Source organism: Oncorhynchus mykiss, chromosome 3 (genome assembly GCF_013265735.2).
Source record: "Oncorhynchus mykiss isolate Arlee chromosome 3, USDA_OmykA_1.1, whole genome shotgun sequence".
NCBI lineage: Eukaryota > Metazoa > Chordata > Actinopteri > Salmoniformes > Salmonidae > Oncorhynchus > Oncorhynchus mykiss.
Window position 1 is genome coordinate 7,268,834 of NC_048567.1, and position 18,543 is coordinate 7,287,376.

At 47.8% G+C, this 18,543-nt stretch overlaps 1 protein-coding gene across 5 annotated transcripts in view; it reads right to left on the reverse strand.

Moving 5' to 3' along the window:
- The window catches only part of LOC110520786 (phospholipid-transporting ATPase ID), a 98,983-nt gene that overhangs the window by 46,838 nt on the left and 33,602 nt on the right, over window positions 1–18,543 (reverse strand). For 3 of the 5 annotated variants that reach the window (XM_036967387.1, XM_036967380.1, XM_036967377.1), the window contains 7 exons: window positions 7,103–7,161; window positions 6,778–6,891; window positions 5,616–5,714; window positions 3,896–3,957; window positions 2,527–2,599; window positions 2,044–2,114; window positions 1,844–1,923 (listed from right to left, as the gene is read on the reverse strand). In XM_036967387.1, the coding sequence (XP_036823282.1) occupies window positions 1,844–1,923; window positions 2,044–2,114; window positions 2,527–2,599; window positions 3,896–3,957; window positions 5,616–5,714; window positions 6,778–6,891; window positions 7,103–7,161 (558 nt within the window). The remainder of the gene's footprint in view (window positions 1–1,843; window positions 1,924–2,043; window positions 2,115–2,526; window positions 2,600–3,895; window positions 3,958–5,615; window positions 5,715–6,777; window positions 6,892–7,102; window positions 7,162–18,543) is intronic. The other 2 variants (XM_036967403.1, XM_036967394.1) reach the window with 1 other exon arrangement.

Sequence of the window (18,543 nt, forward strand, 5' to 3'; positions counted from 1 at the left end):
TCATTATCTCACCTAGATACAGTACAGTGTTCTCTCCATCATTATCTCACCTAGATACAGTACAGTGTTCTCTCCATCATCATCTCACCTAGATACAGTACAGTGTTCTATCCATCATCATCTCACCTAGATACAGTACAGTGTTCTCTCCATCATCATCTCACCTAGATACAGTACAGTGTTCTCTCCATCATCATCTCACCTAGATACAGTACAGTGTTCTATCCATCATCATCTCACCTAGATACAGTACAGTGTTCTCTCCATCATCATCTCACCTAGATACAGTACAGTGTTCTCTCCATCATTATCTCACCTAGATACAGTACAGTGTTCTCTCCATCATTATCTCACCTAGATACAGTACAGTGTTCTCTCCATCATCATCTCACCTAGATACAGTACAGTGTTCTCTCCATCATCATCTCACCTAGATACAGTACAGTGTTCTCTCCATCATCATCTCACCTAGATACAGTACAGTGTTCTCTCCATCATTATCTCACCTAGATACAGTACAGTGTTCTCTCCATCATTATCTCACCTAGATACAGTACAGTGTTCTATCCATCATTATCTCACCTAGATACAGTACAGTGTTCTCTCATCATTATCTCACCTAGATACAGTACAGTGTTCTCTCCATCATCATCTCACCTAGATACAGTACAGTGTTCTCTCCATCATCATCTCACCTAGATACAGTACAGTGTTCTCTCCATCATTATCTCACCTAGATACAGTACAGTGTTCTCTCCATCATCATCTCACCTAGATACAGTACAGTGTTCTCTCCATCATCATCTCACCTAGATACAGTACAGTGTTCTCTCCATCATTATCTCACCTAGATACAGTACAGTGTTCTCTCCATCATTATCTCACCTAGATACAGTACAGTGTTCTCTCCATCATCATCTCACCTAGATACAGTACAGTGTTCTCTCCATCATCATCTCACCTAGATACAGTACAGTGTTCTCTCCATCATCATCTCACCTAGATACAGTACAGTGTTCTCTCCATCATCATCTCACCTAGATACAGTACAGTGTTCTCTCCATCATCATCTCACCTAGATACAGTACAGTGTTCTCTCCATCATCATCTCACCTAGATACAGTACAGTGTTCTCTCCATCATCATCTCACCTAGATACAGTACAGTGTTCTCTCCATCATTATCTCACCTAGATACAGTACAGTGTTCTCTCCATCATCATCTCACCTAGATACAGTACAGTGTTCTCTCCATCATTATCTCACCTAGATACAGTACAGTGTTCTCTCCATCATCATCTCACCTAGATACAGTACAGTGTTCTCTCCATCATCATCTCACCATCCCACCTCAGTAACAGCTTTTAGAAACCACCTCAGCAGCACAACACACTGTTTACTACATCAGCCTCTGCTTCACAAAAGTAATGAATACATATTCAACATCACCACAGAGGGCAGAGTTCAGCTGTGTTTCAGACAGTGTTTCAGCCACATTCCACTTTAGGACTATTGAATTAAAATGACTTGCTATGGGCACTGTGCTAGCAAACACGCAGACACATGCAGACACTCACACACAGGCACACACACACAGACCAACTTGCTTGCAGTAATGCTTTCTGCTGAGCAGGTGAGGAGAGATGTGTGGGTGAACCATGCTGATGAGGAAAACGAGTGTGTCTGTGGGGAATGGAGAGACTGGGGGTGTTAAGCGCTGACAACGGAGGGTGTGTGTGTGTGTGATGCTGGGCAGTGTGGGTGCTAAGTGCTTGGTTGCAGAGTGGACCTGCTGACCTCTGATGTGTGAAAGACACAGAGACCAATAGAAAGAGACTTCCTACCATCAAAAGAGGCCAGGCTGTTGGGGTCTCCCAGCTCTGCAGTCACAGACAGAGACTGACGCACCTTCATATTGGTCTCCCTGCACAAACACAACACACACACACACTGTATATGAACTCACAAACCATCACTGAGCATCACTGAGGATCACTGTGTTGTGCTTTATTGGACTGTGCTGTGTGTTATGGTGTGTTCTTACCCATCTAGCTCTGCGGTCTCGATGTAACAGAGGCTATGAGGCTCACTACTGGACAGTAAGAGAAGGTCAGCCTGAAGAGAAACATCAGCTAGCATTAGCATCCGCTAACACACTAGCATTTCTGATAATACCACTCTGTTCCTTCTAGCATGGCCATCTAACACGGCTAACACATTCCAGAAGCTCTGGCTAACACGCTACTAGTACAGTACATTGAAAGTTAACCTTAGTGTAGAGATTGTTTGGCTGAAATATGCTGTGTGTTACATCGCCTTTATGGAAGCCTTTAAAACCACCATGAATGAATCTCAATACCGGTAAGTGCTTGTATATATATCAAACCATTGCACTGCACCATAAAAAACGTGTTATGACAGAGTACATTACAACAGTTGTAAATGAATCATGACCAGTGTGTGTGTGTGTGTGTGTGTGTGTGTGTGAGTGATACATTATGTTGATGATTGAATGACATACACTTACTGCCACAAACTGGTTATTCTCCAGTTTAATGATATCACCCACTCTTACATTCATCCACTTCTCCTTCTGAAGACTGAGAGAGAAACGAGGGAGGGAGAGAGAGAGAAAGAGAGGGAGGGAGAGAAGGAGGGAGGGTGAGAGGGAGAGAGAGAGAGAGAGAGAGAGAGAGGGAGGGAGGGAGAGAAGGAGGGAGGGTGAGAGAGAGAGAGAGAGAGAGAGAGAGAGAGAGGGAGGGAGGGAGGGAGGGAGGGAGTGAGGGAGTGAGGGAGTGAGGGAGTGAGGTAGGTAGGTAGGTAGGTAGGTAGGTAGGTAGGTAGGTAGGTAGGTAGGTAGGTAGGTAGGTAGGTAGGTAGGTAGGTAGGTAGGTAGGTAGGTAGAAAGAAAGAGAAAGAAGGAGGAACTAAATTATAAATATAAACAGCTTACAATGTGTGAAGAGAACAGCATGAGTATTGGTCAGCAGCAGAAGTGACTGTCTGTATTTCTGAGTGTAGACTGGACTAGAAGACTGTCTGTATTGCTGAGTGTAGACTGGACTAGAATACTGTCTGTATTGCTGAGTGTAGACTGGACTAGAAGACTGTCTTTATTGCTGAGTGTAGACTGGACTAGAAGACTGTCTGTATTGCTGAGTGTAGACTGTACTAGAAGACTGTCTGTATTGCTGAGTGTAGACTGGACTAGATGAATGGCTGTATTGCTGAGTGTACACCGTACTAGATGAATGGCTGTATTGCTGAGTGTAGACTGGACTAGAGGACTGTCTGTATTGCTGAGTGTAGACTGTACTAGATGACTGTCTGTATTGCTGAGTGTAGACTGTACTAGATGACTGTCTGTATTGCTGAGGGTAGACTGGACTAGAAGACTGTCTGTATTGCTGAGTGTAGACTGTACTAGATGAATGGCTGTATTGCTGAGTGTAGACTGTACTAGATGAATGGCTGTATTGCTGAGTGTAGACTCTACTAGATGAATGGCTGTATTGCTGAGTTTAGATTCTACTAGATGACTGTCTGTATTGCTGAGTGTAGACTGGACTAGATGACTGTCTGTATTGCTGAGTGTAGACTGTACTAGATGACTGTCTGTATTGCTGAGTGTAGACTCTACTAGATGAATGGCTGTATTGCTGAGTGTAGACTGTACTAGATGACTGTCTGTATTGCTGAGTGTAGACTGGACTAGAAGACTGTCTGTATTGCTGAGTGTAGACTCTACTAGATGAATGGCTGTATTGCTGAGTGTAGACTGGACTAGATTACTGTCTGTATTGCTGAGTGTAGACTGGACTAGAAGACTGTATGTATTGCTGAGTGTAGACTCTACTAGATGAGTGGCTGTATTGCTGAGTGTAGAGGAGACTTACGAGCCCTGGATGACGACCTGAGACTGCCGGTTGTTCACCTGGTTGTCACTCTTGTGACGGAACTGAAGGAGACAAGAGTTGACATGTTTTTCTCTCCAAATAGTATGTGTTTTGAATAGTGTAAGTTAGGACAGTTACAATTATCAACCAACAATTACGGACAAAAACTTCAAAATAATAGTCATGATCTGCACATCTTAAGACATTTATTTTAGGAGACGGGGCATTCAACTTTATATTCAACTAGATACAGTTCACCCAGTAGCAGTTTTTCGTTTTACATGAAGTGGGTAAAGTTGGTAATCATTTTACATGAAGTGGGTAAAGTTGGTAATCATTTGACATGAAGTTGGTAAAGTTGGTAATCATTTTACATGAAGTGGGTAAAGTTGGTAATCATTTTACATGAAGTGGGCAAAGTTGGTAATCATTTTACATGAAGTGGGTAAAGTTGATAATTATTTTACATGAAGTGGGTAAAGTTGATAATCATTTTACACGAAGTGGGTAAAGTTGGTAATCATTTTACATGAAGTGGGTAAAGTTGGTAATCATTTTACACGAAGTGGGTAAAGTTGGTAATCATTTTACATGAAGTGGGTAAAGTTGGTAATCATTTTACATGAAGTGGGTAAAGTTGGTAATCATTTTACATGAAGTGGGTAAAGTTGGTAATAATTTTACATGAAGTGGGTAAAGTTGGTAATTATTTTACATGAAGTGGGTAGTTGATAATCATTTTACACGAAGTGGGTAAAGTTGGTAATCATTTTACATGAAGTGGGTAAAGTTGGTAATCATTTTACATGAAGTGGGTAAAGTTGGTAATCATTTTACACGAAGTGGGTAAAGTTGGTAATCATTTTACATGAAGTGGGTAAAGTTGGTAATCATTTTACATGAAGTGGGTAAAGTTGGTAATCATTTTACATGAAGTGGGTAAAGTTGGTAATCATTTTACATGAAGTGGGTAAAGTTGATAATCATTTTACATGAAGTGGGTAAAGTTGGTAATCATTTTACACGAAGTGGGTAAAGTTGGTAATCATTTTACATGAAGTCGGTAAAGTTGATAATCATTTTACATGAAGTGGGTAAAGTTGGTAATCATTTTACACGAAGTGGGTAAAGTTGATAATCATTTTACATGAAGTGGGTAAAGTTGGTAATCATTTTACACAAAGTGGGTAAAGTTGGTAATCATTTTACACGAAGTGGGTAAAGTTGGTAATCATTTTACATGAAGTGGGTAAAGTTGGTAATCATTTTACATGAAGTGGGTAAAGTTGGTAATTATTTTACATGAAGTTGGTAAAGTTGATATTCATTTTACATGAAGTGGGTAAAGTTGGTAATCATTTTACATGAAGTGGGTAAAGTTGGTAATCATTTTACATGAAGTCGGTAAAGCTGGTAATCATTTTACGATCAGAAAGGCACAGTCGGGAGAAGCTTCATTTTCCAAAGTTCCAAACGGTCAGAACCATTTGTTTTTGAGACAGGGGTTTCACCAAAGCTGTGTTGTAATCATTAGGTCGTCATAGCACTTTTTACAGACGCATTATGATGCATTACAAGCTCTAAAGATTATTCAACCTAAATTACAATTATAACAATAACCATTCCCATTTGCGTGACAATTCATTGTTACCCCAAATTCCATAATCGTCACAGCCCTAGTGTGTGTGTGTGTGTATGTGTGTGTGTGACAGACACTCACGTAGTCATCGGTGGCATCCTTTACTGCAGTGATGCTGAGCACCAGGACTAAAGGCACTATGGTGGTGAACCAGGAGAGAGACGAGATCTGAGGAATCAACTGGAGAGAGAGAGGGAGCGAGAGAGAGAGAGAGAGAGAGAGAGAGAGAGAGAGATGAACAGAGAGGGAGGGATGGGGGCAGGAGGAAGGAGAGGGAGGGAGAGAGAGAGAGAGAGAGAGAGAGAGAGAGAGAGAGAGAGAGATTAACAGAGAGGGAGGGATGGGGGCAGGAGGAAGGAGAGGGAGGGAGAGAGAGAGAGAGAGAGAGAGAGAGAGAGAAAGAGAGAGAGAGGGAGGGAGAGAGAGAGAGAGAGAGAGAGAGAGAGAGAGAGGGAGGGATGGGGGCAGGAGGAAGGAGAGGGAGGGAGGGAGAGAGAGAGGGAAACAGAGAGGGAAATAGAGAGGGAGGGGGGCAGGAGGAAGGAGAGGGGGGGGGGGGGAAACAGAGAGGGAGGGGGGCAGGAGAAAGGAGAGGGAGGGAGAGAGAGAGGGAAACAGAGAGGGAGGGGGGCAGGAGGAAGGAGAGGGAGGGAGAGAGAGGGGCAAACAGAGGGAGGGAGGGAGCAGGAGAAAGGAGAGGGAGGGAGAGAAAGAGGGAAACAGAGAGGGAGGGGGCAGGAGAAAGGGGAGGAAGAGCGAGAGGAGGGAGGAAGGGGAGAGAAAGAGAGGAGAGCGAGAGGAGGGAGGAAGGGGAGAGAAAGAGAGGAGAGCGAGAGGAGGGAGGAAGGGGAGAGAAAGAGAGGAGAGGAGGGAGGAAGGGGAGAGAAAGAGAGGAGAGCGAGAGGAGGGAGGAAGGGGAGAGAAAGAGAGGAAAGCGAGAGGAGGGAGGAAGGGGAGAGAAAGAGAGGAGAGCGAGAGGAGGGAGGAAGGGGAGAGAAAGAGAGGAAAGCGAGAGGAGGGAGGAAGGGGAGAAAGAAAGAGAAGAAAGCAGTCTCTACGATGTACCTGCTGTGTCCTTCAGTGTGGTGAAAACTGATAGCCTCTCTTTCTCCCCTCCCCACTCATCTCTAGCCCACCCCCCTTTACAGCACCCCTGTCTTCACTTCCTCTCCCTCCATTGCTTTATCCCCGTCTCTCTCTGCCCTCCCCATACCTCCACTTCCTCTCCCTGCTTCCATCTTACCTGCAGTATGAGCAGAAAGAGGAAGTAGGTGTTGGCCACTTCCTGGAACTGTTCAAACAGGTTGACGGGCAGAAAGGTGATGACGTTGTACTTAGACGTCACAATACAGTTACTCTGAGAGAGATAGAGAGCGAGAGAGAGAGATAAAGAGAAATAAAGAGAGATAAAGAGAAGGGGGAATAGAGGAAGGTATGTTCTAAATGTGAAATACTAATTACTTCAAAAATAGAAAATGTTGGTCTATGATTAGTCATGTAATGTACTTAAACATAAATACACATATATAATCATGTACGCACACAAACACACAAACTATCTCTCTTACCGCATACTGAAACTTCTCGTTGTATTCTCTGTCATTGGCCCGGACCCTCCTCTCCTCCTCTGGTGAAACACACACAACACAACTGTGAGACAGACAACACATAACTTTGAATAACACAACTCTGAAACATCTTAACCAAAAATATATTTGGGATAACACACAGATTCCCTGCCAGGGACCTTGCCTTTGTGTGTGTGTTTGTAAGAGGGTGATTATCCCAGGCCGAGCCCATATCACTAATTCATCAATACAGATGTTCTATGTTAATTTGATCCCTCTGTTGTCACTGGGAATTTTCCTGTGCAGCAGGAAAGGCACATTTTCAGTGTATTCAAGGTTTAAAAAGGATTTTAAATGTTGTCATTTCCACTTTAAAATGTCAGACTAAACAAAAAATGTATCAACCCCTACAAAAATGTCCATTAATTATAATCCACATAATAATTCACATTTCCTGTTGCTGCAGGATTATTGTCCTGCTGTGAGAAACTGGTCAGATTAGCATAGAACATCTGTAACTACAGTCTGTGTTGGGACAGAAAAAGAGAGATGGAGAGAGGTTGATTTAGCCTATCTAATTAACATATACAGTGCCTTGCGAAAGTATTCGGCCCCCTTGAACTTTGCGACCTTTTGCCACATTTCAGGCTTCAAACATAAAGATATACAACTGTATTTTTTTGTGAAGAATCAACAACAAGTGGGACACAATCATGAAGTGGAACGACATTTATTGGATATTTCAAACTTTTTTAACAAATCAAAAACTGAAAAATTGGGCGTGCAAAATTATTCAGCCCCCTTAAGTTAATACTTTGTAGCGCCACCTTTTGCTGCGATTACAGCTGTAAGTCGCTTGGTGTATGTCTCTATCAGTTTTGCACATCGAGAGACTGACATTTTTTCCCATTCCTCCTTGCAAAACAGCTCGAGCTCAGTGAGGTTGGATGGAGAGCATTTGTGAACAGCAGTTTTCAGTTCTTTCCACAGATTCTCGATTGGATTCAGGTCTGGACTTTGACTTGGCCATTCTAACACCTGGATATGTTTATTTTTGAACCATTCCATTGTAGATTTGAATTTGACGGCTCTTTTCTGGATGTTGATAATTAGTGGGTATCTCTCTCTCTCTCTAGGAGGATGCTGAAAGCTCCAGCTCTTCAGCCACTCAAACTCCTCCCTCCATCTAAATATTAAGAGACTAACTCCCTTCCCCTTAGCAACAATGCTCTCCCTCCTGTTCATCAACATAGAGAAACTGTATTCTCTCACTCCCCTTCTCTTTCTTTCTCTCTCTCACTCCCCTTCTCTCTCACTCCCCCCCGCTCTCTCTCTCTCTCTGGTTTTGAGCTGATGCAGTGAATGTTTTGGAGAAACACTCCCTGCCTCCTGTCCTCTAATATTGATGAGAGCTTTTAAAATTAAATGACTGCTCTGTTTATCCAGAGTAGAGCACACACACACGCACACACACACACACACACACACACACACACACACACACACACACACACACACACACACACACACACACACACACACACACACACACACACACACACACACACACACACACACACACATACCATTAAAGTGTGAAGAAGAGAGTGAGGTGAAAAGGTCTGTCCTCTGTCCTCATTGCTAACAATGCGTGGTCAGGGGAATCATCAGACAGATAATACTATAGAAACCAAACTATTAATAATGATATGAAACCCCACACACATACACATACAATTTTGTAGTGTGCAAAACATGCATACACACAGCTGCAATCAATTTGTGTAACACAGAAATGTGAAACCAAACACACACACACGCACACACACACACGCACACACACACACACACACACACACACACACACACACACACACACACACACACACACACACACACACACAAAAACACACACACACACACACACAAAAACACACACACACACAAACAAACACAGTTTGCCTGACCTGCACAGGTAGGTCAGGCAAACACTGCCCCTGTCCTGTTTCAGAGGAATCGGAAAAAAAAGCATACAGTACACACACAGTCACACACCTGCTAACTTCCTTCCTGTTTGTCTCTGTCAGCAGACCAGTCTATAACCAGCCCCTCAACCACACACACACCAGTCGTTTCCTGTGCAGCAGCATGCATGTCAGTCCCTCTAGTCTCATCCTCCTGAGGAATAGCCTTGTTCAGCACTGTCTGACCTACCAAAACACACAGCCCCGTCTGACCTACCAAAACACACAGCCCCATCTGACCTACCAAAACACACAGCCCCATCTGACCTACCAAAACACACAGTCCCGTCTGACCTACAAAACACACAGTCCCGTCTGACCTACCAAAACACACAGCCCCATCTGACCTACCAAAACACACAGCCCCATCTGACCTACCAAAACACACAGCCAAATCTGACCTACCAAAACACACAGTCCCATCTGACCTACCAAAACATACAGCCATGTAAGACCTACCAAAACACACAGTCCCATCTGACCTACCAAAACACACAGCCCCATCTGACCTACAAAAACACACAGCACTGTCTGACCTACCAAAACACACAGCCCCATCTGACCTACCAAAACACATAGTCCCGTCTGACCTACCAAAACACACAGCCCCATCTGACCTACCAAAACACACAGCCATGTAAGACCTACCAAAACACACAGTCCCATCTGACCTACCAAAACACACAGCCCCATCTGACCTACCAAAACACGCAGTCCCATCTGACCTACCAAAACATACAGCCATGTAAGACCTACCAAAACACACAGTCCCACCTGACCTACCAAAACACACAGTCCTGTCTGACCTACCAAAACACACAGCCCCATCTGACCTACCAAAACACACAACCCTGTTTGACCTACCAAAACACACAACCCTGTTTGACCTACCAAAATAGTCCTGTCTGACCTACCAAAACACACAGTCCTGTCTGACCTACCAAAACACACAGTCCCATCTGACCTACCAAAACACACAGCCCCATCTGACCTACCAAAACACACAGTCCCATCTGACCTACCAAAACACACAGTCCCGTCTGACCTACCGAAACACACAGCCCCATCTGACCTACAAAACACACAGTCCCGTCTGACCTACCGAAACACACAGCCCCATCTGACCTACAAAACACACAGTCCTGTCTGACCTACCAAAACACACAGTCCTGTCTGACCTACCAAAACACACAGTCCCATCTGACCTACCAAAACACACAGTCCCGTCTGACCTACAAAACACACAGTCCTGTCTGACCTACCAAAACACACAGCCCCATCTGACCTACCGAAACACACAGCCCCATCTGACCTACAAAACACACAGTCCTGTCTGACCTACCAAAACACACAGTCCCGTCTGACCTACCAAAACACACAGCCCCATCTGACTTACCAAAACACACAGCCCCATCTGACCTACCAAAACACACAGCCAAATCTGACCTACCAAAACACACAGTCCCATCTGACCTACCAAAACATACAGCCATGTAAGACCTACCAAAACACACAGTCCCATCTGACCTACCAAAACACACAGCCCCATCTGACCTACCAAAACACACAGCACTGTCTGACCTACCAAAACACACAGCCCCATCTGACCTACCAAAACACATAGTCCCGTCTGACCTACCAAAACACACAGCCCCATCTGACCTACCAAAACACACAGCCCCATCTGACCTACCAAAACACACAGTCCCATCTGACCTACCAAAACATACAGCCATGTAAGACCTACCAAAACACACAGTCCCACCTGACCTACCAAAACACACAGTCATGTCTGACCTACCAAAACACACAGCCCCATCTGACCTACCAAAACACACAACCCTGTTTGACCTACCAAAATAGTCCTGTCTGACCTACCAAAACACACAGTCCTGTCTGACCTACCAAAACACACAGTCCCATCTGACCTACCAAAACACACAGCCCCATCTGACCTACCAAAACACACAGTCCCATCTGACCTACCAAAACACACAGTCCCGTCTGACCTACCGAAACACACAGCCCCATCTGACCTACAAAACACACAGTCCCGTCTGACCTACCGAAACACACAGCCCCATCTGACCTACAAAACACACAGTCCTGTCTGACCTACCAAAACACACAGTCCTGTCTGACCTACCAAAACACACAGTCCCATCTGACCTACCAAAACACACAGTCCCGTCTGACCTACAAAACACACAGTCCTGTCTGACCTACCAAAACACACAGCCCCATCTGACCTACCGAAACACACAGCCCCATCTGACCTACAAAACACACAGTCCTGTCTGACCTACCAAAACACACAGTCCCGTCTGACCTACCAAAACACACAGCCCCATCTGACTTACCAAAACACACAGCCCCATCTGACCTACCAAAACACACAGCCAAATCTGACCTACCAAAACACACAGTCCCATCTGACCTACCAAAACATACAGCCATGTAAGACCTACCAAAACACACAGTCCCATCTGACCTACCAAAACACACAGCCCCATCTGACCTACCAAAACACACAGCACTGTCTGACCTACCAAAACACACAGCCCCATCTGACCTACCAAAACACATAGTCCCGTCTGACCTACCAAAACACACAGCCCCATCTGACCTACCAAAACACACAGCCCCATCTGACCTACCAAAACACACAGTCCCATCTGACCTACCAAAACATACAGCCATGTAAGACCTACCAAAACACACAGTCCCACCTGACCTACCAAAACACACAGTCATGTCTGACCTACCAAAACACACAGCCCCATCTGACCTACCAAAACACACAACCCTGTTTGACATACCAAAACAGTCCTGTCTGACCTACCAAAACACACAGTCCCATCTGACCTACCAAAACACACAGCCCCATCTGACCTAACAAAACACACAGCCCCATCTTACCTACCAAAACACACAGCCCCGTCTGACCTACCGAAACACACAGTCCTGTCTGACCTACCAAAACACACAGTCCTGTCTGACCTAACAAAATACACAGCCCTGTCTGAACTACCAAAACAAAAAAGCCATGTAAGACCTACCAAAACACACAGCCCCATCTGACCTACCAAAACACACAGCCCCACCTGACCTACTAAAACAAACAGTCCTGTCTGACCTACCAAAACACACAGCCCCGTCTGACCTACCAAAACACACAGTCCCATCTGACCTACCAAAACACACAGTCCCATCTGACCTACCAAAACACACAGCCCCGTCTGACCTACCAAAACACACAGTCCCATCTGACCTACCAAAACACACAGCCATGTAAGACCTACCAAAACACACAGCCCCGTCTGACCTACCAAAACACACAGTCCTGTCTGACCTACCAAAACACACAGTCCTGTCTGACCTAACAAAATACACAGCCCTGTCTGAACTACCAAAACAAAAAAGCCATGTAAGACCTACCAAAACACACAGCCCCATCTGACCTACCAAAACACACAGCCCCACCTGACCTACTAAAACAAACAGTCCTGTCTGACCTACCAAAACACACAGCCCCGTCTGACCTACCAAAACACACAGTCCCATCTGACCTACCAAAACACACAGTCCCATCTGACCTACCAAAACACACAGCCCCGTCTGACCTACCAAAACACACAGACCCATCTGACCTACCAAAACACACAGCCATGTAAGACCTACCAAAACACACAGTCCCACCTGACCTACCAAAACACACATCCCCATCTGACCTACTAAAACAAACAGTCCTGTCTGACCTACCAAAACACACAGCCCCATCTGACCTACCAAAACACACAGCCCCGTCTGACCCACCAAAACACACAGTCCCATCTGACCTACCAAAACACACAGCCATGTAAGACCTACCAAAACATACAGTCCCACCTGACCTACCAAAACACACAGTCCCACCTGACCTACCAAAACACACAGCCCTGTCTGAACTACCAAAACACACAGCCATGTAAGACCTACCAAAACACACAGCCCCATCTGACCTACCAAAACACACAGCCCCATCTGACCTACCAAAACACACAGTCCCACCTGACCTACCAAAACACACAATCCTGTCTGACCTACCAAAACACACAGCCCCATCTGACCTACCAAAACACACAACCCTGTTTGACATACCAAAACAGTCCTGTCTGACCTACCAAAACACACAGTCCCATCTGACCTACCAAAACACACAGCCCCATCTGACCTAACAAAACACACAGCCCCATCTTACCTACCAAAACACAGCCCCGTCTGACCTACCGAAACACACAGTCCTGTCTGGCCTACCAAAACACACAGTCCTGTCTGACCTACCAAAACACACAGTCCCATCTGACCTACCAAAACACACAGCCCCATCTGACCTAACAAAACACACAGCCCCATCTTACCTACCAAAACACAGCCCCGTCTGACCTACCGAAACACACAGTCCTGTCTGGCCTACCAAAACACACAGTCCTGTCTGACCTACCAAAACACACAGCCCCACCTGACCTACTAAAACACACAGCCCCATCTGACCTACTAAAACAAACAGTCCTGTCTGACCTACCAAAACAAAAAAGCCATATAAGACCTACCAAAACACACAGCCCCATCTGACCTACCAAAACACACAGCCCCACCTGACCTACTAAAACACACAGCCCCATCTGACCTACTAAAACAAACAGTCCTGTCTGACCTACCAAAACACACAGTCCCATCTGACCTACCAAAACACACAGCCCCATCTGACCTACCAAAACACACAGTCCCACCTGACCTACCAAAACACACAATCCTGTCTGACCTACCAAAACACACAGCCCCATCTGACCTACCAAAACACACAGTCCCACCTGACCTACCAAAACACACAATCCTGTCTGACCTACCAAAACACACAGCCCCATCTGACCTACCAAAACACACAATCCTGTCTGACCTACCAAAACACACAGTCCCACCTGACCTACCAAAACACACAGTCCCACCTGACCTACCAAAACACACAATCCTGTCTGACCTACCAAAACACACAGCCCCATCTGACCTACCAAAACACACAATCCTGTCTGACCTACCAAAACACACAGCCCTGTCTGAACTACCAAAACACACAGCCATGTAAGACCTACCAAAACACACAGCCCCATCTGACCTACCAAAACACACAGCCCCATCTGACCTACCAAAACACACAGTCCCACCTGACCTACCAAAACACACAATCCTGTCTGACCTACCAAAACACACAGCCCCATCTGACCTACCAAAACACACAACCCTGTTTGACATACCAAAACAGTCCTGTCTGACCTACCAAAACACACAGTCCCATCTGACCTACCAAAACACACAGCCCCATCTGACCTAACAAAACACACAGCCCCATCTTACCTACCAAAACACAGCCCCGTCTGACCTACCGAAACACACAGTCCTGTCTGGCCTACCAAAACACACAGTCCTGTCTGACCTACCAAAACACACAGTCCCATCTGACCTACCAAAACACACAGCCCCATCTGACCTAACAAAACACACAGCCCCATCTTACCTACCAAAACACAGCCCCGTCTGACCTACCGAAACACACAGTCCTGTCTGGCCTACCAAAACACACAGTCCTGTCTGACCTACCAAAACACACAGCCCCACCTGACCTACCAAAACACACAGCCCCACCTGACCTACTAAAACACACAGCCCCATCTGACCTACCAAAACACACAGCCCCACCTGACCTACTAAAACACACAATCCTGTCTGACCTACCAAAACACACAGCCCCACCTGACCTACTAAAACAAACAGTCCTGTCTGAACTACCAAAACACACAGCCCCACCTGACCTACTAAAACACACAGCCCCATCTGACCTACCAAAACACACAGCCCCACCTGACCTACTAAAACAAACAGTCCTGTCTGACCTACCAAAACAGACAGCCTCGTCTGACCTACCAAAACACACAGTCCCATCTGACCTACCAAAACACACAGTCCCATCTGACCTACCAAAACACACAGCCATGTAAGACCTACCAAAACACACAGCCCCATCTGACCTACCAAAACACACAGCCCAGTAAGAAGACATTAACCTAGGCCCTATATAAACAGTTGATGGACCATAAGAAGACATTAACCTAGGCCCTATATAAACAGTCCATAACATGCACACACCAGGCTTGAAGTTTGAGCTGTACCACAACACTGCTGACAGTCAGTGTGAGAGATAGGATCTACATTTGGCCAGTTTCTCACAGCAGGAAAATAATGCTGCAGCAACAGGAAATGTGATTTATTATGTGGATTATGTGGGTTGATACATTTTTCTTTAGGGCAAATACAGTCTGACATTTAAGTGGTAATAACAAACTTTGGAAGCCTCGTAAAACCTCGAATACACTACAAGCAGGCAGGTAGGTTGGTCACATAACAGCCATTTGCCCGCTGGCAGGCAGGCAGGTAGGTTGGTCACATAACAGCCCCATGCCTGCTGGCAGGCAGGTAGGTTGGTCACATAACAGCCATTTGCCCACTGGCAGGCAGGTAGGTTGGTCACATAACAGCCATTTGCCCGCTGTCAGGCAGGTAGGTTGGTCACATAACAGCCATTTGCCCGCTGTCAGGCAGGTAGGTTGGTCACATAACAGCCCCATGCCCACTGGCAGGCAGGTAGGTTGGTCGCATAACAGCCATTTGCCCGCTGGCAGGCAGGCAGGTAGGTTGGTCACATAACAGCCCCATGCCCACTGGCAGGCAGGTAGGTTGGTCGCATAACAGCCATTTGCCCGCTGGCAGGCAGGCAGGTAGGTTGGTCACATAACAGCCCCATGCCTGCTGGCAGGCAGGTAGGTTGGTCACATAACAGCCATTTGCCCGCTGGCAGGCAGGTAGGTTGGTCACATAACAGCCATTTGCCCGCTGTTAGGCAGGTAGGTTGGTCACATAACAGCCCCATGCCCACTGGCAGGCAGGTAGGTTGGTCGCATAACAGCCATTTGCCCGCTGGCAGGCAGGCAGGTAGGTTGGTCACATAACAGCCCCATGCCTGCTGGCAGGCAGGTAGGTTGGTCACATAACAGCCATTTGCCCACTGGCAGGCAGGTAGATAGAGATATACAGGCTTGCCAACCACAGATTCTCTTCCAGACCCATTTTGCCACTGCCAAAGCCATCCAAGCAAGCCTGTCAAGGTGCAAACCATTGTACGTCTTTAGCCAGGCCCATTAAGCATTTATACAGCTCCCTGCCTGACAGCCTCAAGAGACCGGCAGCCTCACGCAGCTGCACGCTCCAGCCTCCAGCCACAGTACCTGTCAGAGCTACGCAGCAGGACGCAACAGCCTCCAGCCACAGTGCCTCTCAGAGCTACGCAGCAGGACGCTCCATCCTCCAGCCACAGTGCCTTTCAGAGTTACGCAGCAGGACAATCCAGCCCCCAGCCACAGTGCCTCTCAGAGCTACGCAGCAGGACGCTCCATCCTGCAGCCACAGTGCCTCTCAGAGCTACGCAGCAGCATGCTACAGCCACAGTGCCTCTCAGAGTTACGCAGCAGGATGCTCCATCCTCCAGCCACAGTGCCTCTCAGAGCTACGCAGCAGCACACTCCATCCTCCAGCCACAGTGCCTCTCAGAGCTACGCAGCAGGACGCTCCAGCCTCCAGCCACAGTGCCTCTCAGCTACGCAGCAGGACACCCCATCCTCCAGCCACAGTGCCTCTCAGAGCTACGCAGCAGGACGCTCCAGCCTCCAGCCACAGTGCCTCTCATAGCTACGCAGCAGGACGCTCCATCCTGCAGCCACAGTGCCTCTCAGAGCTACGCAGCAGCATGCTACAGCCACAGTGCCTCTCAGAGTTACGCAGCAGGATGCTCCATCCTCCAGCCACAGTGCCTCTCAGAGCTACGCAGCAGCACACTCCATCCTCCAGCCACAGTGCCTCTCAGAGCTACGCAGCAGGACACTCCAGCCTCCAGCCACAGTGCCTCTCAGCTACGCAGCAGGACACCCCATCCTCCAGCCACAGTGCCTCTCAGAGCTACGCAGCAGGACGCTCCAGCCTCCAGCCACAGTGCCTCTCATAGCTACGCAGCAGGACGCTCCATCCTCCAGCCACAGTGCCTCTCAGAGCGACGCAGCAGGACGCTCCATCCTCCAGCCACAGTGCCTCTCAGAGCTACGCAGCAGGACGCTCCAGCCTCCAGCCACAGTGCCTCTCAGAGTTACGCAGCAGGACAATCCAGCCCCCAGCCACAGTGCCTCTCAGAGCTACGCAGCAGGACGCTCCATCCTGCAGCCACAGTGCCTCTCAGAGCTACGCAGTAGGATGCTCCATCCTCCAGCCACAGTGCCTCTCAGAGCTACGCAGCAGCACACTCCATCCTCCAGCCACAGTGCCTCTCAGAGCTACGCAGCAGGACGCTCCAGCCTCCAGCCACAGTGCCTCTCAGCTACGCAGCAGGACACCCCATCCTCCAGCCACAGTGCCTCTCAGAGCTACGCAGCAGGACGCTCCAGCCTCCAGCCACAGTGCCTCTCAGAGATACGCAGCAGGACGCCCCAGCCTCCAGCCACAGTGCCTCTCAGAGCTACGCAGCAGAACGCTCCATCCTCCAGCTACAGTGCCTCTCAGAGCTACGCAGCAGGACGCTCCAGCCTCCAGCCACAGTGCCTCTCAGAGCTACGCAGCAGGACGCTCCATCCTCCAGTCACAGTGCCTCTCAGAGCTACGCAGCAGGATGCTCCAGCCTCCAGCCACAGTGCCTCTCAGAGCTACGCAGCAGGATGCTCCAGCCTCCAGCCACAGTGCCTCTCAGAGCTACGCAGCAGGACGCTCATGCCTCCAGCCACAGTGCCTCTCAGAGCTACGCAGCAGCACGCTCCAGCCTCCAGCCACAGTGCCTCTCAGAGCTACGCAGCAGCACGCTCCAGCCCCCAGGAACAGTGCCTCTCAGAGCTACGCAGCAGGACGCTCCATCCTGCAGCCAGTGCCTCTCAGAGCTACGCAGCAGCATGCTCCAGCCACAGTGCCTCTCAGAGCTACGCAGCAGCACGCTCCATCCTCCAGCCACAGTGCCTCTCAGAGCTACGCAGCAGGATGCTCCAGCCTCCAGCCACAGTGCCTCTCAGAGCTACGCAGCAGGACGCTCCATCCTCCAGCCACAGTGCCTCTCAGAGCTACGCAGCAGCACGCTCCAGCCTCCAGCCACAGTGCCTCTCAGAGCTACACAGCAGGACACTCCAGCTTCCAGCCACAGTGCCTCTCAGAGCTATGCAGCAGGACGCTCCGGCCTCCAGCCACAGTGCCTCTCAGAGCTACGCAGCAGCACGCTCCAGCCACAGTGCCTCTCAGAGCTACGCAGCAGGATGCTCCATCCTCCAGCCACAGTGCCTCTCAGAGCTACGCAGC